Below are 20,875 nucleotides of genomic sequence, written 5' to 3' on the forward strand. Positions count from 1 at the left end.
TCCTCTGCAGACCTGCTGCTTCTTTCCCGCTGCTTGAATGTTTGTTTCAACTGGAGTGTTTGAGTTGGGTAAGCTGAACGATGGTAGAAAGCACGTACTCGTAACTAGCCAACTGCTCTTTTGAACCGAACCTCGTCAAGTCTCTCTTCTAACTGGCTTCGAAAAGCAGCAGTCATGGACGTGGATCCGCATCTTCGTGACATCCAGCGCCAATATTTGGACTTTCTGGATGACGATGTAAGTACATGGCTGTACTTTTGAAATGGAACAAATGACCATTTGAAACAGGAGAATCGTTGTGGAATTGAAATAACTTGAGAAAATTGCTGTAGGAAGCTTGGTTACTACAATGTAGTACCAGTAGTTTAAAAATTATAAGTGTACCAATCGTTATCCAGACCATTTCAATCTCTGCTTTGAAGGTACAGTGTACAGTATTGCTCACGAAGAATGTGGTATGGAATGTCAGAGGATATGATAGTTTTGCCTGCGCCATTCTCTGTTATATTGATGATTTCTCCTCACTGTAACATAGTTAATTGGTAGAAGGGTGTACGATACAGTCATGTCAGGTGTCGCGGGCAATGTGGATGTACCTAGTGTGGTTGAATGACTATGTATACCATACACTCTAATGACTATGTATACATACACTCTAGTATTCACCTGTTCACATTGTGTGATTGACGAAATGGAATGTGGCTGCGCATGTACACGTATGTATATTTGACACAAGTTTGCCAAATGGAACAAGGCAAAAACTTGACGTGTTGCTAGTCTGTAGTTTCATGACTGTATAATATGCATCAGACAAAAAATTAATAATAGTACCGTAAAGTACCGCCAGAGCGCCCCGTCTCGCAGAGCGCCCCACCTTGATTTTACAGCCAGGAAAAGGAAAATCGTATGGCAGAGTGCAACGAGGTTTGTACGATGTGAGAACCTTGTGTACTAAGGGCACACTTGGCAGGTTTTTGAGTGGAGCTTGTGTCCGTTCGAAGGTACAGATTGACTGCAAAATGTGGAATATGTGTACAAGGTTCGCGTCGTATGACCTACAGACAGCAGACCACCTCCACAATACGACCACGAAAGGACGAGATGGTGGGGCGCTCTGGCGGTACTTTACAGTACATGTGATAGTTTGTGCCGAAGGTTTCGAACACGTTTGCAAGTATTTAGTGACTTTTTATGTAATAATAGCTTCCGCAGATTGAGTAATAGCTTGTGTATATATAGTTATAGTAATCGTATTCATGTTTGTGTGTTTCATCATCTCTCTTTGCAGTCTGATCAAGGAATCTATCATGAGAAAGTGCGTGAGATGATAAGACGCGGCGAGTATCGCCTGCTTGTCAACCTGAATGATTTGCGACGCAAACAAGGTTACACTACGCGTGCTGAAAAGTAAGAATATTGAAGTTCATCTCTTGTAGGAACCGTCTGTGTGAAGTACATGTTATTATGGAGTGTTCCATTTTAATTGTTGTTACATTTCAATGAATGTCTATAGCTCACCAGACAGGAGCCATACACACATGCTTAGTATGTTCATATGGGCATACATATACACGCTATACCTATACTAGAACAAACCTTTTTCTAGGAATACGATACTTCAATAGTGGTACTTCAATAGTGATGAATGTATCAGCGTGTGCGAATAGCAACCTAATGTTGTGAAAATGAAGAGAGAAAAGTTTCTCAATATGTCCTTTACCGATGTTGTGTGATTTGTGCGCAACTGGTGTTTGTTATTGCGTCAATATGTCTATCTGCTCGTTTTATGTGTGTGTCTGTTGATTGTGTGTGAAGCCTGTTGAAAGCTGCCAACGAGGAGCTAATTGCGTTTCAGAATGCCCTGCGTGAGTTTGTCAGCTCAGTCGACACAGCCTATAGCAAGGAATTTGAAGAGTTCTTTGTTGGGTTTGAAGGAAGGTGAGGACTCACTTAGGTGGTCAGTGACCATACTTTCACATTGTTCTGGGATGTATCATTTACTTCACTAGACTATGGTGAATTTGCACCATTCTGCAATGATATTTGCACAATTCATGTTGATGCCTCTGTTTCTAGATTTCCCCCACTTTTCATCATCATTGTGTGACAGCAGCATACGCGTACCATTATCATTTTCTTCTACTCTTCATGTGCACCAGTACTGTGGGTTGCTGAATAACTGGGGGGTCAGCCTTCTAGCCTAGACCGTTCTTATTTTCAAGTACTACAGTCTATGCACAGTTGAGTCACCGTGTATACATTGTTATGCTGTGCTTGGTGATATTCTAGCCTGTTTGTTCTTCGGCACCCGGCGGTCCAGTGTGTACTGTATTGGTGTGGTCTAGTGAGCTTAATGCCACGTGAATGTTGTTTGAATGTTGTTTGAATGTTGTATATAGTTTAAGTTTTGTAATTGGATTACTGACACTAGCAGCAAGACACGTTTGCCTATAGTGGGCCTTGAAGATGCCGAGCAGGAAACTCTGCCAGCATAGCAGTGGGCCAGTTGGCAGTGATAAGGATGGAGGTCCCGCTTTTGTTGTCCGTATAGGGAGCTCATGACACTCTGAGTACTTGTAGTAACAGGATATTTCTATTAACCTCTTTCCTAGCTCCTAGCTCTGGAGAATAGTATCATTGTCTACGGTATGTAAAATCTGTTCATTGTTGCTCTGTTCATTGTTGCTCTGCTGTGGTATGCGTTGTTTACAGCTTTGGTGACAAGCATGTCACACCGCGATCATTGTCTGCTAGACATCTCGGCAACTTGGTCTGTGTAGAAGGTATTGTGACAAAAGGTAGGCGGGTTGTGGTTAACGAGTGCGCTGACATCTTGTTGTCTAGTGTGTGTTTTTGTTACTGTAAGCTGGTCGGTCAGTTCTATTCTGGTGATGTGAGTTTGTCAGTCAATTCCAAAAGTGCGCATGGTGCACAGTCAATTCTACTCTGTTATATGAGCTGGTCGGTCAATTCTATTCTATTTCTTGAGGATACACGCTTTATGTCCTACTTTGCTGCATGTATTAATACCTCCTGTGATGTATGCCATGCATTTATTCTTCTGGGCTCTCTCTCTCACTCTCTCTCTCTCTCTCTCTCTCTCTCTCTCTCTCTCTCTCTCTCTCTCTCTCTCTCTCTCTCTCTCTCTCTCTCTCTCTCTCGTGTCCCTGTTTGACTTTGTGTATCCAGCATCGCTTGTCCGGCCCAAGATCGTTCGCAGTGTTCACTTTTGCCCTGCTACAAAGAAGTCCACCCAGCGCACATACACAGATCTGACGTCCCTGGAAGCATTCCCGTCCTCATCCGTCTACCCGACTAAGGTAGCATAGCTCTGACTGTGTGCGACTGTGTGAACCTTTGCTGATTTACCTGCTTAGATTGTATTCAATTGTGTTCGTGTGTGTATCAAGCCGGGCTTCACTATGCATTATCTGCGTGGTGCTAAGCATTTATAGGCTAATTGTTAGGACTGCTTCATAGCTGAGCAAGCTGGTTCATGACAAACCGGGCTGCTTCATGACGGACCGGGCTGGTTCATGGGAAACTGGGCTGGTTCATAGCTGACCGGGCTGGTTCATGACGGACCGGGCTGGTTCATAGCTGACCGGGCTGGTTCATAGCAAACCGGGCTGGTTCATGGAAAACCGGGCCGGTTCATAACTGACCGGGCTGGTTCATAGCAAACTGGGCTGGCTCATGGCTGACCGGGCTGGTTCATGGCAGACCGGGCTGGTTCATGGCTGACCGGGCTGGTTCATACGGACTATCGATTTTTCGCCTATAAGCAAATGGGCTTTTGTGAGCGGATGTACAGTAGCTGTTTGCTCTGTGGGTGTCTGTCTGTGTCTATGTGTCTCAATTGCATGTGTTTCTGTGTGTCTCAATTGCTCCTGTTGTTTGCACGAGCAGGATGATGATGGCAATCCTTTAGAAACCGAGTATGGCTTGTCAGTGTACAAAGACCATCAAACTATCACAATCCAGGTCAGAATAACTCTATTGGTCTCCGTTGTGTATTGTTGCTGCTGGTGATGCTGCTGCTGCTGATGATGATGATGATGATGATGATGATGATGAAGATGCTACTGCTGCTGCGCATTGTTCCTGCTGATGCTGCTACTTGTGCTGCTGTGCATTTTGCTGCTGCTTGTGCTGCATAACTAAACTTTTTCTTTTCGTGAAAATTACTTCGAAGTATCAATAATACCGGATGGGCGCTTACAGTGTTTCATTGCTTGGAGGAGTTGAAGTTTTCAAATGAAGTGCTATTGTTATGAGCGAACAGTTACATGACTTGTAGTACTGTGCAAGCTTGCACCTCCACACTCACCATCATTGTCACAATCTGCTTGGTCTGTTGTTGCTAAGAGCCGGTAGCTCATGCTGTATTTCACTCTGTGTCGCTCGTCTTTTTTTCTGCTCTGGGTGGTGGTATACCATTGTGTGCGTGCATGTGTGTGCATGTGTGTCATTATGCATGTGTTTTGTTGCCCCACAATGCTTACATTAGGAAATGCCAGAGAAGTCTCCAGCTGGTCAGCTACCACGCTCAGTTGATATTATTGTAGATAATGACTTGGTGGACAAGTGTAAGGTATGTTGTGTGAGGTGTACTGGTCTTGACTGGCTATAGAATATGAGTAACTCCATGTGTGAGGTATTCTCATGTCCACTGAATGAATGGACAGCATGCTGGAATTCTCTTGCTGCTGCTGTTATACAGTAAAACCTGTAACTAACGACCACCCCTTGGTGCCCGGAAAAGTGGTCGTTAGTGGCAGGTGGTCTTTAGTTAGAGGTTTGCACCGCGCGACCATATATGGATCCCATTATATGATATGTATGTCAAAATGCAGATAATACAATCCCCCACCACTTGCGCACTGACATTCTTCTTTCAGATCATACAACACTTGGAGAGAGAGAAAATCAAGTTTTTTATACACTGGAAGCGATATGTCGACTCACTGGATGTAGTGTAGCGTAAACTGTACTGGTGTGTACCGGTACATGATGCGGCGATGTTGCGAGTTTTCGCACCTTTCACTGGTCTGTGTTCCGTACAGGTGAGTACATAGTACCGTAGCATGCAGGGAGTCGGGACTCCCTGCCTGGTACTGGTAGCATGCTAGCTAGCCAGCACAGACTGTCAGTGTGACCTGGTGTAGTCGTGAGTCTGGTGACTGAGCTGTGTGATTGCACTTCGACAGAGAGCCGCTCAGTCTTAGTTTCTCCTTCGAGTAGTAACATCGATCAAAGAGCGCTTTGGATGCGTTCTCCAAGACGTTTCCTATCATGTTTGTTCTTGACAGCACTTGAAATTATGACAGGTGTAGTGCAATCCACACTGATTCCACAGTAAAAATGAGACTGCGCTCATTTGTCCGGCTATAGTATCGAAACGACCATGGAAAATCATCAAAATTTCGAGAAGGAGCTTCAAGCAATGTTTGATTTGCTACATCGCGGTCGCTAGTTACGGGTCAAAATTCGACATTGGGACAAGAAAAGGCGGTCGCTGGTCGCGTTCAGCAGGTAGTCGCTAGTCACAGTGCATTTTGAATGTGAGACCGTCCGTGCCTGACAAAGTGGTCGGTAGTACCAGGCCGGTCGCTAGTCACGGTGGTCGTTAGTTACAGGTTTTACTGTACACTCAACAACGTTGTGCAATTGGTTACCAGGTACACGTACTGAGATATTACATTTTATTTGGTTGGCAACTTTGCATGCGTCTTGTGTGTGTGTGTGTGTGTGTGTGTGTGCGCGCGTGTCTCTGTGTCTGTGCACACGTGTTTGTGTGTCTGTGTATTCAGCCTGGTGATCGCGTGCAGATCTCTGGTACATATCGTTGCTTACCATCCAAGAAAGGTGCCTTTACGACTGGAAACTTTAGGTTAGCCTTTCCTGCTATTGGTTGTCATTGATGGTGTGATCACTATGTGTGAATGCATGTGCTTTTGACCAACAGTTGTCAAAAGTCTTCTTACCAGAGCCCTCTCTCTCTATCTATCTATCTCTCTCCCTCCCTCTCCCTCTATCTCTCTCCTCCTCCTCCTCCCCTCCTATCTCATCTATCTTCTCTCTTTCCTCTTCCCTCTCATTGTTGTAGAACTATTCTCCTGGCTAACAATGTCATGACACAGTCAAAGGAGACGACTCCTCTCCTCTCGGTTGATGACGTACAGAAAATTCGCCAGTTCTCCCGTCAGCGCAAACATGTGAGCATCCGACTGTTTTTCAAAGGATCAGTCGGGGAAGTTTGTTTTTCGTGTGTTTTGCAATTTGGTTTCTGCATTGGGCGGTCCCTTGTGTCTGTATCGGAGTGTGGGGTATGTCGGTGTGTGGGTGTGTGTGTTTCACCTCCCGTTCCTCTTTTTCTTCTAAATTACCAATTGAACTTCACCCAGTCTGAATCCTAATTGGTGATATGAATATGCCATGGTCCCAGGTAGCCTTATGGTATTTCTTATTGGTGCAATTAGAACCCTCTCTCAACGAATGCCACTTCCGGGGCTACGTCGGAGAACCCTCTCTCAACGAATGCCACTTCCGGGGCTACGTCGGAGAACCCTCTCTCAACGAATGCCACTTCCGGGGCTACGTCGGAGAACCCTCTCTCAACGAATGCCACTTCCGGGGCTACGTCGGAGAACCCTCTCTCAACGAATGCCACTTCCGGGGCTACGTCGGAGAACCCTCTCTCAACGAATGCCACTTCCGGGGCTACGTCGGAGAACCCTCTCTCAACGAATGCCACTTCCGGGGCTACGTCGGAGAACCCTCTCTCAACGAATGCCACTTCCGGGGCTACGTCGGAGAACCCTCTCTCAACGAATGCCACTTCCGGGGCTACGTCGGAGAACCCTCTCTCAACGAATGCCACTTCCGGGGCTACGTCGGAGAACCCTCTCTCAACGAATGCCACTTCCGGGGCTACGTCGGAGCAAGTGTACATGAAAAGCAGAGTGTGCAGCTCGGATGGGTTGCTGTCACAGCGAAAATTCCGTGATTACATCATTTTAGTGATGTGGTGCGTACAAGCAGGATTCTTTTCAACTGCAGCTCAGTTGCACGCACTACGTCACTTCCCACCTCAGATCTGCACCAAATATGATGTAATCACGGAATTCCGCCATGACAGACAGCCATAGTAGAAAAAGCCTCAAGCTGCACACTCTGGTTTTCATGTACTCTTGGTCGGAGTAATGAAGCCCTCTCGAAGAGTACTAGTACTCCATTCCATGGGTAGGGTAGGTCGGAGTAATAAAGCCCTCTCTCGAAGAGTGCCCGAGATCTTCTATAGCATGCGTGCACTAGAAGTGATGATGACTTCAATGATGGTGATGTGACGATGCTGGCACTGGTGCTGCGTTACTTTCCTGCAAACCACTGAGTTCTCCTCATTTTTTTCTTTTCTGGTTGTGGTGTCTCTGTTTTCTTTAGAATGTGCTTGACACACTTGCTCGCTCTCTGTGTTGTCTTTAGAATGTGCTTGACACACTTGCTCGCTCTCTGTGTTGTGTTTAGAATGTGTTTGACACACTTGCTCGCTCTCTAGCTCCCAGTATTCACGGACATGAGTTCATCAAGAAGGCAGTGCTCTGTTTACTACTGGGTGGTGTGGAGAAGGTGTGTTTCTGACTGCAGTTTTCATCTTTGAACTGTACTACTTCTGCAGTACTTGCTACTGTAGAGGCAGAAAATTTCCGTCGGTCAATAATTTCGTCCAACTCCAAAGAAAAGGAGTTTGTCTGGTTGAAAATTTCGTCTATGGGTCATAAGAGTGTATAGAAACGCTGGACAAATTGATATTCGTCCTACATTTAATTTAGTCCAAAAGCTCCTTGGACGAAAAAGACGAAATTAAATTCCCGACGAATATTTCTGCTTATACAGTAAATAAAGAGGGTTGCTTTGCCGACCTCTTGTGTACCTTTTGTGTTGATTGTTTTTAATTACATTTTATGTTCTTGTAATGATGTGCGAATCAGGCAGCATGATCTTTTGGACGTGCTCTGCTTCATACTCACTCACACACTCTCTCTCTCTCTCTTTGCTATGCTTGTGTGTGTGTGTGTGTGTGTGTGTGTGTGTGTGTATATGTGTGTATATGTGTGTATATGTGTGTACGTGTGTATGTATGTGTGTGTGTCTGTGCATGTGTGCTTGACTGGGCGGGGGACAGACGCTGGACAATGGCTCCCGTCTCCGTGGTGATATCAACGTGTTATTGATTGGTGATCCATCCACAGCCAAGTCGCAGATGTTACGCTATGTACTGCGAACAGCACCACGCGCTATCACTACAACCGGACGTGGTACATCCGGTGTTGGTCTCACAGCAGCTGTTACTACCGACTCTGAAACAGGTGTGGATGGGTGTGCAGTTCTCCTTCTTTAATCCAGCACTTTATAAACCAGCATAATAATATTCAGCAACCCAAATGTCCTTTCCATGCACACTGCAGCAGTAAATCATATTTTCTAATCCAGGAGAATTTCCCCTAGCACATATGGTGCCGGGTTATAAAGGGACCACTGTATATGTTGTGTGTGTGCGTTGCAGGGAGGGGGGGGGGGGCTGTTATACCCGAGGTTGTGGTTGACGAGTTTGACTGTATACTGGAGCCAGTGTATGATAGTGAATTCACAGTGGCATACAGCCACTGGTCAAGACTTGAGTTGTTCTTGATTACTCAGTACTGTTCTGACTGGGTGTGGGCACCACTAGCAGGTGCTCTCAGTGGACTGTTCATGTTGACAGCAGGTGTGTCTATTTGTATTCTGCTCGTGTATTCTGCTCATGTGTAGGTGATCGGCGATTGGAAGCAGGGGCCATGGTCCTGGCTGACAGAGGTGTTGTGTGCATTGATGAATTTGACAAGGTACGTTATTTCTAAAATAGAAGAAAAACACATGGGAATGAGCTCTGAAGCAACTATCCACGACTATCCCACTTGTGTTTCTTCTAGGTTACATTTATTGCTGGCTCAATATCCGAGTTACATTTTTACATTATTTCTTTAGCACATTGCCAGCTGTATCGGAAGACTTTGATTGGGGGGGGGGGGAGAAGGGAGGGAGGGGGGGGGGGAGGGGGGAGGGGGTCAAGGAATTCACTTGCATATGGACTGTCTAATTGTAGACGTGGTGACTGTTTGATGCGTAGATAGTAGCCTATCTTAGGTAATGGTGTATAACAGTAGGTAGCTGGACCACCAGTCTATTGCTTGTCCATGGCCACTCAGCACTTCCATATCTAGATGAAATACCAGTGAGTATCAGCACCAATGGCGTACCAGCGTTTGAGCGGAAAAGCATGCATCCGTCTCAGATAGCCTATTGGGCCAGATTCAGTATGATTGTCTTTACCCTCTCCCAGGGGAGACCACACGAGAATGTCTGGCAATGTGAATACAATTGTGTGTATGTGTGTGTGTGTGTGTGTGTGTGTGTGTTTTGGCAGATGAGTGATATTGATCGTACTGCTATTCATGAAGTAATGGAACAAGGTCGTGTCACAATCAGCAAGGCTGGTATTCATGCACAGCTCAATGCTCGATGCAGTGTACTAGCTGCTGCTAACCCCGTCTATGGACGAGTGAGTTGTTTTGGGGTGTGTCTTCTTCTCTCACTGTGAAGGAGAGCTTGTAGCGACTTTGGTGGCAATGCTTGAGGATTTGAATGTTGCTCCCTACATGGGGGCTCGCGCCTTTCCTCGGTCAAGTGAGAATTCAAGTCGGCAGGAAAAGCACGAGCTCCCATGTAGGGAGCAACAAACACATTCTTGTCTCGTTGCACAATTATCCACCACCACATCGTTGTTTTGTCTTCTTGGCTAGCGATGCCCGGAATGATTACACTCAGAGCTCTTGTATCCTGGCAGTCTGCTTGGGCTCTTGTATCCTGGCAGTCTGCTTGGGCTCTTGTATCCTGGCAGTCTGCTTGGGCTAGTGGTGCTGTAATTTAGTGAACATCCCAAACTCCGAATACAAGGCTATACCAAAGAAACAGTTCAGTGTTACGTACCTTCACACGGCGTAAAGCCTGTACTTTTTAGCTGAGGTACTTTATCTCCAAGGTCGAAGGGCTGGAAAGGGATCCCCGGAGTCCTCAAAGAGTACTTTATATCAAATGCTAAGAATTGAGTACTGGCAAGAGTACATGAAAACCAGAGTGTGCAGCTCGGATGGGTTGCTGTCACGGCAGAATTCCGTGATTACATCATTTTAGTGATGTTGTGCGTACCAGCAGGATTCAAGCAGGTCTCTTTCTGCACAACTGCAGCTCAGTTGTACGCACTACGCCATTTCCCGCCTCAGATCTGCGCCAAATGTGATGTAATCACGGAATTCCGCCGTGACCGACACCCATAGCAGAAAAGGCCCCAAGCTGCACACTCTGGTTTTCATGTACTCTTGGTACCGGTATGTTGTATCCGGGGAGATGGCTTCTATTCAAATCACACTGGTTTACACGCCAAATTCTATTCAAATCACACTGGTTTACAAGCCAAATTTCTATTCAGATCACACTGGTTTACACGCCAAATTTCTATTCAAATCACACTGGTTTACAAGCCAAATTTCTATTCAGATCACACTGGTTTACACGCCAAATTTCTATTCAAAGCACACTGGTTTTCAAGCCAGGTATTACTGCATGCCTCTTCTTGTTTTGCATCCAGTACTATTGCAGCAGCAATGCCATGTTTTTGCAAGCCACTTTGTTCTGTGTGTGTTGTCAACACAAAACAACAGGCTGATGTGCCAGTGGTCCATCTTGAGCTTATCATGTGTTCTGTGCTGTGTTGTATTATTTGTGTGTGTATGCAGTATGATGAATACAAGAATCCCATGGACAACATTGGTATGCAAGACTCTCTGATCTCTCGTTTCGACTTGCTCTTTGTGGTGCTGGATGAGGTAATGATTCTCTCTCTCTCTCTCTCTCTCTCTCTCTCTCTCTCTCTCTCTCTCTCTCTCTCTCTCTCTCTCTCTCTCTCCTTCTCTCTCTCCTTCTCTCTCTCTCTCTCTCTCTCTCTCTCACACACTCTCACTCTCTTTCTCTCTCACTCTCTCCCTCTCTCCCTCACTCTCTGGGTCAGGGTTCAGGATTCTGAAGAGTTTTGGTGTTTTTAACTGGCAAAGCATGGTATTTGTGGCTAGGTGTCTGTGTTGTACTCATATTGCACTCAGAGAGTTAAGGGTAGTTGGCAGTTTATACTTTAAAATTGCAGCCTGAGTTTAGTAGACTATAGTGAGTTGCTGATGCACTGTGTCACTGTGTGTCGATACATGTAGTGTAGTGGACATAATTGTGTGTTGCGTTTCAGACTATAATTACATTGATGTTCTGTGCCAATGACATATATGCTATATATGAGAGACTTTGGTTGGTGCCATCTTCTTGAGAGCATTGTGTGCATATGTATGTGCATGGCAGTGGGATCCAGAGCGTGATAAGGGATATATCTGCATTGTGTGTGTGTGTGCATGTGTGTGTGTGCGTGTGTGTGTGTGTGCGTGTGTGTGTGCATGACAGCGGGATCCGGAGCATGATCGGGATATTTCTGAACATGTGCTGAGAATGCATCGGTACCGAGCACCTGGCGAGCAAGAAGGAGAAGGTAATATTGTGTGTGTCCGTGTTTATGTCATTGCTGCTTCAGATTCACTTGCTGCGCTGTCAGTTTCTCAACAATCGTGTAGTGCTGGATTCCACCTGCATTTAAATCTTGTGGTTGATGTACCAGGACTTCAGCAAGCTGACCCTTTCCAAATGGCAGCGATCTGTTTTCCCCTCATAAATCCCTGGGTATGACGGGAAGTTACCATCCAGTGCAGCAGCAAGCAGCAGTGTTATTACTCCCTTGCTGTGATTTCTCGGCCCATTCTCTTGAAAACTCAAGAGTTCCGCCATTCTTTGTCATCAACTCTTGGCAATACTTGCTCACTCACCTTAGCATCCGCAGCAGAAACAAGTTTGAAATAACACCACCCATCGCACACAGAGCTTCCAGGTACGAAATTACATCGCTCTCATTATCACCGCACAACAATGGCCTAACTCTCTTTCGCGGCTCAGGAGGCATTGATTCGGCTGTGATGGCGCGATGAAGCTACTCTAGCGGAAACTTCAATGTTGCATGCTCCAATGAAATCCGATCAGAAGTTCAACAGCAGCGGTGGTGTAACTAGAATCACTGCGTGCCGCTGCTGTTGAACAACGCTGCATGTGCTGGTATGCAGACTAATCACTGCGTGCCGCTACTGTTGAACAACGCTGCATGTGCTGGTATGCAGACTAATCACTGCGTGCCGCTACTGTTGAACAACTGTGCATGTGCTGGTATGCAGACTCTCCAAATCGTAAATACAGTAGAGCGCTGTAGTTGCTGCTAATTCAATGTACTTGACCCTGGTCTCTTTTTCTGTGTTTGAATTCTATTTGTTTTGGTGGCATGTCGGTCGATGCTGGTAATGGCATTGGCTGCAGTGCTACGCTTTGAAGGTGATGGTGACGCACTAACGACATTTGATCTCAACCAACAGGAAGAGGAAGAGGAGACACCTATCTACGAGAAACATGACAATATGCTGCACGGTGATCGCAGTAAGAGGTATGCTGCTGCTGCTGCCTTCTGTGCTTGTGCGTGTGTGTGTGTGTGTGTGTGTGGCTGTGTGTGCGTGCGTGTGGGGCAGAGGGTCAGTGGAGGGGATTCAATGCTCTCTGCTGGCCTAGTAGCTCTATGTGTGAAATGCATTTAATAACGAGGAGGCTCTTTGACTCTGGTCATAATAATGCTGTGCAACGTTGTGTCCTTCAGGGAGAAGATTGTCTCTGCTAAGTTCATGAGGAAGTACATTCATGTGGCAAAGGCGCTCAAGGTATGTTTGCCCACTGTCTCCTCTCTCCCTTCTTTCCTTTCGTCTCATCTTTCCATGTTCTGCTGTGGCAGATCTGTGTGATGGGCATTCTGGTTTTCCGCTGTGCTAGATCTGTGTGGTTGGCTTTTGTTGATCTGTGCTCCTGTGCATTACCAGTCTGTGTGATTGGCTGGTGTTGCTCTGTGCTCCTGTGCATAACCAGTCTGTGTGATTGGCTGGTGTTGCTCTGTGCTCCTGTGCATTACCAGTCTGTGTGATTGGCTGGTGTTGATCTGTGCTCCTGTGCATTACCAGTCTGTGTGATTGGCTGGTGTTGCTCTGTGCTCCTGTGCATTACCAGTCTGTGTGATTGGCTGGTGTTGCTCTGTGCTCCTGTGCATTACCAGTCTGTGTGATTGGCTGGTGTTGATCTGTGCTCCTGTGCATTACCAGTCTGTGTGATTGGCTGGTGTTGCTCTGTGCTCCTGTGCATTACCAGTCTGTGTGATTGGCTGGTGTTGCTCTGTGCTCCTGTGCATTACCAGTCTGTGTGACTGGCTGGTGTTGCTCTGTGCTCCTGTGCATTACCAGTCTGTGTGATTGGCTGGTGTTGCTCTGTGCTCCTGTGCATTACCAGTCTGTGTGACTGGCTGGTGTTGATCTGTGCTCCTGTGCATTACCAGTCTGTGTGATTGGCTGGTGTTGCTCTGTGCTCCTGTGCATTGCCAGTCTGTGTAGTTGGCTGGTGTTGATCTGTGCTCCTGTGCATTACCAGTCTGTATGATTCTGTTGGCCTCTATTCCTTGGTTTGTTCTGCATGTGTGCAGCCTGTACTGACCAGAGAGGCATCGGACTTGATTGCCACAGAGTATTCTAAACTCAGAGTCCAAGAGAACACAGACAACGACAAGGCAAAAGTAAGCTTCTAAGATGTTCCGCTCCGCCTTTGTTCCACTTCATAGTGTGTTTTGCTTGCGGCTGCAGCAGTGGTGTTGATACCATTGCCTTCTGCTGCTGGTACTGCTGCTGGTACTACTGCTGGTACTACTGCTGCTGCTGCTGGTACTACTGCTCGTACTGCTGCTGGAACTGCTGCTGGTACTACTGCTGCTGCTGCTGGTTGCCGGATGTAATCCTGCTGTACATGTAATCCTATGCTGCATAATACATGGCAGTGTACAGAACTGTACAGCCCAGCCAGTTAGAACACGTGCACGCACACACGCACACTTTTATTAAAGAAATGTCCTTTGAATCCCCTGAAATTTGATTTCCAGGTGACGTGACCAGGTAGATTTACGTACTACTCAGCCAGCAACTGACTGTGCCGGTCAGGTCACCTGTACTGACTGTAGCTGTACTGGTCATGTGAGTCCACGGCCTCCGTGACCAGCGTGACCAGCGCAGCTCGCATACACGAGTAGATATATACAGTATTTTACATTTGATCCTTGAGCCTTGATCGCGATGTACGCTCAACTATCGACTGCATGCAGTATGACGATTCCTGACTCGACTGTAGCGAAACTGGAATCCGCCACTGCACTGCAACTGCTTTTCCGTTTTATTTTGTTTGTTTTTGGCTTTCAACAAGACAAAGTGTCTTCAGTTTTTTTTTCGGAATGCCGAACAAGTTACAGAGTTGTACTTGTTGTTCGCCATGCCGAAAGGCAAGTGTGTTTTCAACGATCGCTGGTTGTCTTTGGACCCGTTCAAAGACTGGCTAGTTCGCGTACCTGAGAATAGGAACTTAGAGAGATGAAAAAAATTGTTGTTCGTCGTTTGACGTGTCGAGCATGGGTGAAGGCAGCTTGAAATCACATGCGAGAGGCGTAAAGCATTCTCGTTCTGTGGAGCTGCGTAGCAATAGAGCGAATCTAGACCCATTTGTTCGCCCTGCTGCTGCATCGACGAGTGCCAGCGATGGAGAAGTGTGATGGTGATGGTGGCTCTACTAGTGTTGGTGATCAAATCTTCGATTATTGACGTTCCGAATCAGTGAACTTTAGCCTGTGGCTACTGATACTGATTTCTAGCGACTGTATGACATCTGTGAATACCCTTGAAATGCCCCTGGAAATCCCCTGAAATTGTGTGTATATGTTGTGCTACGAACCCTGACACACACACACACACTGTAAACTATGATCCGTCTGCCTACTGCTGCTGGTACCTCTGCTATTCCTTACATTCCACCATATCAAGTTGGCTGAGCTGCTGGCTGCTGCTATGTTGCGAGAGAGAGAGAGAGAGCACTGGTCACGCAGGATTTCTTGATAGGTGTTTGCATGTGCCAACGTCTGCACTTTGTCTCATCCCCCCCCCCCCCCCCTCCCGTCTGTGCACGCGTTTCTCCTTTCTTTGATTCTGTTATTCCTTTGCTGCTGCTGCTGCTGCTGCTGCTGCTGCTGCTGCTGCTTCTAGACGCAACCGGTGACAGCGCGTACTCTGGAAACTATGATTCGTCTTTCCACTGCGCATGCCAAGGCTAGAATGAGCAAGGATGTCATGAAGGTAGGAGAGAGCACTCCTCCTCGTTTAATTACAGCCCGGGAAAGGAATTCCATATGTGGTTGATTACGACTGAAATAATGCGGTGTTAGGATGTGTATGATGACGGCTCACTACCGGACTCAGATATCATATAACTGTTATGCTAGTCATAGGCTCACTGCTCTGTGGAGCACATCTGATGCTATTGCCGCTGATCATAATATTATTATGGTGATAACAACGGCAACAACAACAACAGCAACAACGGCATCAGCGACAATGGCAGCAGCAGCGACGGACCAAGCCAAATGTTTTTTGATACATTCCAGTGTCTCAGAACAGTTTCTTAGAGAGGTTCTGCTATACGTGAAACGTAGAGAAATCACGTAGAGAGCAGGTGTCTGGGATAGAGTCTACGGCTTCGCGTGTTTTGAGTCCAGATTTCTACGCGTAGATGAGGTTCTCTACGTTGTGGCACACACAGAAATGCGTACAGATCTGCTGGGCATCGATCAAATGCAGGCAGAAAACTGCCCAAGTATGGGAGGGGAAATTCCCAGTACACATTCCACGTGATTTCTCTACGTTACGTAGAGCAGAACAGATTTCCTTTACGTTGCGGGAACGCGAAGAGAGTTCCCGGGATTCTTCGCGTCGCGTTCCCGTAACGTAGAGCAGAACCTCACCCTTGCTGCTCAGAATGAGGTCAAGAGTTATTGAACATCAAAAGAAAACATACTTTGGCAAGAACATTAGCGTAGAAAGCATGTGTCCACGCTGATGAAGTGGTTGTCATGCTGTCCTTCACACCTTCCAGAAGTGCAAGCATTTTCATGTACACACTTTTTTGCACGTTCACCACCTTCGGGGGTATGGCCCGTCATGGTTCTCACCATCCCAAGCTGATTCGTTGCAGGTCGTCACTCTTCTATACCAGCAGAGATGTGTGGACGATGGAGTGAGCAAGATGTAAAATGTGTGTGTGGTGTGTGTGGTGTGGTGTGTGTGTGTGTGTGTGTGTTTGGGTGTGTTTAGGTGGATGCTGAGACGGCCATTGAGCTAGTAAACTTTGCCTACTTCAAGAAAGTCTTGCACAAGGAGAAGAGCAAGAAGGCACGTGCCAGTGATGGCGAAGAAGAAGAAGAGGAAGAGGATGAGGAACAAGTAGAGGAGGAAGAGCCAATGGAGCAGGACGATGCTGCTGCAGCGGCTCCAGAGGATGCTGCTCTCAAGTAAGTCAACGAGTGCTGTATACTCCTACTCAGTGTGCTAGGTGTGTGTCTTATCAAGCTGCTCCAGCTCCATGTAGAGTGAATGTGTGTGTAGGGGGGGCATGCAGAATGAATGTGTGGGGGTGGGGGCATGTAGAGTGAATGTGTGGGGGTGGGGTCTTGTAGAGTGAGTGTAGGGGAGTGTCATGTAGAGTGAATGTGTGTTGCAGGGACGCATGCATGTTTGAGGTTTGCTGAAATTTCAACCGTTCGCCATTTTTAGACAAACGCTCAAGTCCGTGTGTCTGACTCGGCCGCAGGTTATTTGCTTACTTTTATTTATAATATTTTTGTATTGTCGTTTAGAGTCTGATTGTAGCACCTCATGTGTTGTGTTGTGTTGTGCTATGTGTCTATTGTAGGAAGCCTGCGCAGCAAAGGCGCAAGCGTTCTGAGGGCTATGATCCGTACGACTTTGAGGAAGGTGATCAAGGTATGTTTGCTTTCTCTGTATGTCGGTGTGTATACGTGTGTGTGGGGGGGGGGGGGGGGGGGGGGGTCCGTGTTGGGCTTCAGGCCCAGACCTTTCTTCTTGGAACCCCATTCTATCTGTGTGAATGGTTGATGGTCTCATCCTACAGCCCCTGCTATGCTTAGTACTGTAGGCTATGAATGTATGTTGCTGATAGTAGTGTCTTTGCTGGCATGTTGACCTTCACAACTGTGATAGTAGTGTCTTTGCTGGCATGTTGACCTTCACAACTGTACAGACACCGCAGAACCAGCTTCGAAGCGCCGACGAGCAGCGAAGAGAGCAACATCCACAAGTGCAACACCAGCACCTGCAGCGCCGGCAGTGAAGGTGTCTACAGAACGGTATGTTGCTAAGCTGAAATGCATGTGTACTCCTTACTCGGTGTATTTAGGCAGTTGGGACGACGACCCGTGACGTCCGTATTGCATCAACATTGGCATGCTATCTCAGTGTGCCAGGTTACAGTGTCATGTTCGGGGTGCAGTTTTTTTTTCACTGCTGCTACCAACTTGCTACATATGCCATTGTGATGGCTGTGCTGCTGCTGCTGTTGCTGCTGTTGGTGCTGGTGGTGCTGGTGGTCGCAATGTTGCCTGTCATGCACAGTAGCACAGTAGTAGCTACAGCCAAGCACTGTGCTACTGAGTTAGGCAGTAAGGCACCGCAGGTATGCTGAGTTAGGCAGTAAGACACTGCAGGTATGCTGAGTTAGGTAGTAAGACACTGCAGGTATGCTGAGTTAGGTAGTAAGACACTGCACGTATGCTGAGTTAGGCAGTAAGACACTGCAGGTATGCTGAGTTAGGCAGTAAGACACTGCAGGTATGCTGAGTTAGGTAGTAAGACACTGCACGTATGCTGAGTTAGGCAGTAAGACACTGCAGGTATGCTGAGTTAGGCAGTAAGACACTGCAGGTATGCTGAGTTAGGTAGTAAGACACTGCACGTATGCTGAGTTAGGCAGTAAGACACTGCAGGTATGCTGAGTTAGGCAGTAAGACACTGCAGGTATGCTGAGTTAGGCAGTAAGACACTGCAGGTATACTGCCTTCCACATGCTGTTATTTTCTTCTTGCTGCCCGTTTGTACATGTTTGGCAAACAACCCAGGACTGCGGCTTTCCGCTCTGCACTCAACCGTGCATTCCACTCGAATAACAGTCAGAATATGTCTCAAGGCGACCTCACTCAACTCCTCAACCAACACGTATGTACATAAAGTATTCACCTCCTCAAACACCCTACTGCATTCTAGTACATTGTAGTGCCGTGTTTCCAGAATTTCAGAAAACTCTTTGCATGTGTGTGTGGGGGGGGGGGGGGGGAGGGGGCAGACTAAATTGGTGCTGTTGCTTATGCCGCCAACATGCTTCATTCAGACAAATACAAATTGGAAAGTGACGTTTTGCACCCAAGTGGACATTGTGCACTAGAGCCCAGTGTGGCTCTGACTTTAGGAAAGAAAGTAAATTTAGTGGCGAGTGCCTTGTGCCATGCGGAAACCAACCCAACTTTGGAATGATACGTTGTTGTGACCCGTGTATCAAGTACAAATAGAGTGGCTGTGCAGGGAGTACTGTAAATGGGGGGGGGGGGGGGTAAAGCTTGATTCATACTTCATTTTGTGTACGAGAAACGCGTTGCATCGCGAAAAAGTTCATTTCGTGTACGAGTTTAGCTGAGCTCAACTATTTCGCATACGGGAATGAAGTATGAATCGGCCTTTAGGATGGGTGAATGCAATGACAATGTCATAACGGACTACTCTTCTTGTGATGAACTGCTGCCGCTGTGTAGATGAAGAAAACTGGCAAGGATCTGTACACAACGCCTGAAGTCAATGTTTTACTGGCTGACATGCATGATGAGAATGTTGTCATGGTTACTGACGGTGAGGTCTTCTTGATCTAGATGAGCACACATGGCCACTGTCCGACCATACGTACATCATGCCACTTAGCATCCCACCATGTGTACATGACATTTGCCACCCGACCATGTGTACATGATGCTTAGCATCCCACCATGTGTACATGACGTTTGCCACCCGACCATGATGTACATGATGCTTAGCATCCCACCATGTGTACATGACGTTTGCCACCCGACCATGATGTACATGATGCTTAGCATCCGACCATATGTGCCTTAGCCTCCCACCATATGTACATGACGTTTAGCATCCGACCCTTCGCATATGGCGTTTAGTATGGGTGACGACAACAGCAGCAGCAGCAGCAGCTACAACAGCTGCTGCTGCTGTTGTCCTCTTCTGCTGGCTTCCCCTTTTCGGCCAAGCTCTGCGGCTTCTTGACACAATACCTGAGAAGAGGAGCTCGATTTCTCTAGTTTCTTTTTTGACATTGCTCGTGCAACTCTCTTTTTCTGCTCTTGTCTTTTGTATTCCGGTTTTCAACTTTCTAAATGAGTGGTCTCATGTTTTTTATTGTTTTCTGGAGTTGACATATTTCCTTTTTTACTTGCTTTGTACAAAATACTTCAGTGGCAATACTAGAATAAGTGTCATGCCTACTCTACAGCCAGTACAGGCTATAGGCCTATAGGCAGTTTATAGGCAGTTTGTCTGATTACATGTAGTGATGTTGTGTTGCTGTACTGCTGTTGTGCTGCTGCTGCTGCTGCTGCTGCTGCTGGTTAGGTGTCTGTCCATTGCTAGCGATTACTCTGCTCAGCTCTACTTCTAAAATACCTCCTTGCCCGGGAGTAGCTGTATTGGCAGTGTTCTGTCTGCATCTTGTATTCCCATCCATGGCCCATAGCGGACACACGAGTTTCTGTGTGTGTGTGTGGGGTGGGGGGGTCTATACCCGCACTGGTCAGCCCAGCATGTGCCGGCGGTTGTGCATAGGTAGTGGCATCAAGTTATCGACTGACTTGACAACCGCTGCACCCTGGCAGCTGACATTCTCTGTGTGGCGTAGACCTTGACGACCGCTGCACCCTGGCAGCTGACATTCTCTGTGTGGCGTAGACCGCCGGGCCGGGGTCAGTTTCCATTGCTTACTGGTTGTGTGTTATTGGATGATCAGCTGGTGCGCATCTTCATCTCTTTCATTAGGTATATGTAGGGCGTTTGGAGGTGTATGTTCATGTGTTGTTGCTACATGTACCAAGAAAATCCATCAACGTGCAACCAGTGTGATTACCGTAATTGTACTGGATTCTCTTGCGACGAGTGGCTTTGCGCACCACTGGAGACCACTGTGTGTAGCTGCCATCACTGTGTTTATCGTGACAGCTAAGTTGCCGTCATCATGTAGATTCCGCTAGAACATGATGGGTAACGGGTATTTACAAACATCATTATTGTTCGGTGCACACTGGTGTTCATGCAATACCAGCATCAGGAAGTACTGAATTAATGTATGTACAATGTACTATCAAGTGCTGGTAAAGCAAACATACTCTTGGTACTGTCTGTGTATAGTGCTGGACTCCTGTTCCTTGTCCATTTTGACATCATTGCCGCATTGCTGCTGTGCATGGACGACAGTGTGCAGTGGCTAGTGGCATCCCACACTACAGCACACTTGCATGCAGTACAACACTCTCCACTAGACAATGTCATGTACATTAGTTCATGCATGTGTTCTGCAGCCGCCGGTATGAACTGCATAATCATCAGGACGGATTGGTGTGTAAAATCGGCCAAAATGTTGATCTGAAGTGGTCTAAAATTGAGTCCAGAATTGCTCTCTCTCTCTCTCGCACGCGTGCATACAATCGGGGGGCATGTCCGCATTGTAA

General features: G+C 46.9%; 1 protein-coding gene across 1 annotated transcript; it reads left to right on the plus strand.

Moving 5' to 3' along the window:
• Positions 1-26: 26 nt before the first annotated feature.
• Positions 27-19,891, plus strand: LOC135819377 (DNA replication licensing factor MCM3-like). The gene is made up of 24 exons (XM_065332578.1): positions 27-237; positions 1,289-1,407; positions 1,816-1,938; positions 2,713-2,798; positions 3,190-3,320; positions 3,910-3,984; positions 4,511-4,594; positions 5,814-5,893; positions 6,110-6,218; positions 7,528-7,629; positions 8,186-8,369; positions 8,812-8,885; positions 9,467-9,601; positions 10,836-10,925; positions 11,545-11,629; positions 12,499-12,622; positions 12,830-12,890; positions 13,697-13,786; positions 15,294-15,383; positions 16,398-16,594; positions 16,996-17,066; positions 17,344-17,449; positions 18,218-18,314; positions 18,905-19,891. The coding sequence occupies exons 1-24, from the start codon at positions 175-177 to the stop codon at positions 19,016-19,018; spliced, it is 2,490 nt and encodes an 829-aa protein (XP_065188650.1). The 5' UTR covers positions 27-174; the 3' UTR covers positions 19,019-19,891.
• Positions 19,892-20,875: the final 984 nt, after the last annotated feature.

The sequence above is a fragment of the Sycon ciliatum genome, chromosome 6, assembly GCF_964019385.1.
Source record: "Sycon ciliatum chromosome 6, ocSycCili1.1, whole genome shotgun sequence".
Lineage (NCBI taxonomy): Eukaryota > Metazoa > Porifera > Calcarea > Leucosolenida > Sycettidae > Sycon > Sycon ciliatum.

Coding starts and splice junctions, on each gene's coding strand:
- LOC135819377 (XM_065332578.1), top strand. CDS start 175: ATGGACGTGGATCCGCATCTTCGTGACATCCAGCGCCAATATTTGGAC. Junction 1,408..1,815: donor TACACTACGCGTGCTGAAAA/GTAAGAATATTG, acceptor TTGTGTGTGAAG/CCTGTTGAAAGCTGCCAACG. Junction 6,219..7,527: donor TCTCCCGTCAGCGCAAACAT/GTGAGCATCCGA, acceptor TGTTGTGTTTAG/AATGTGTTTGACACACTTGC.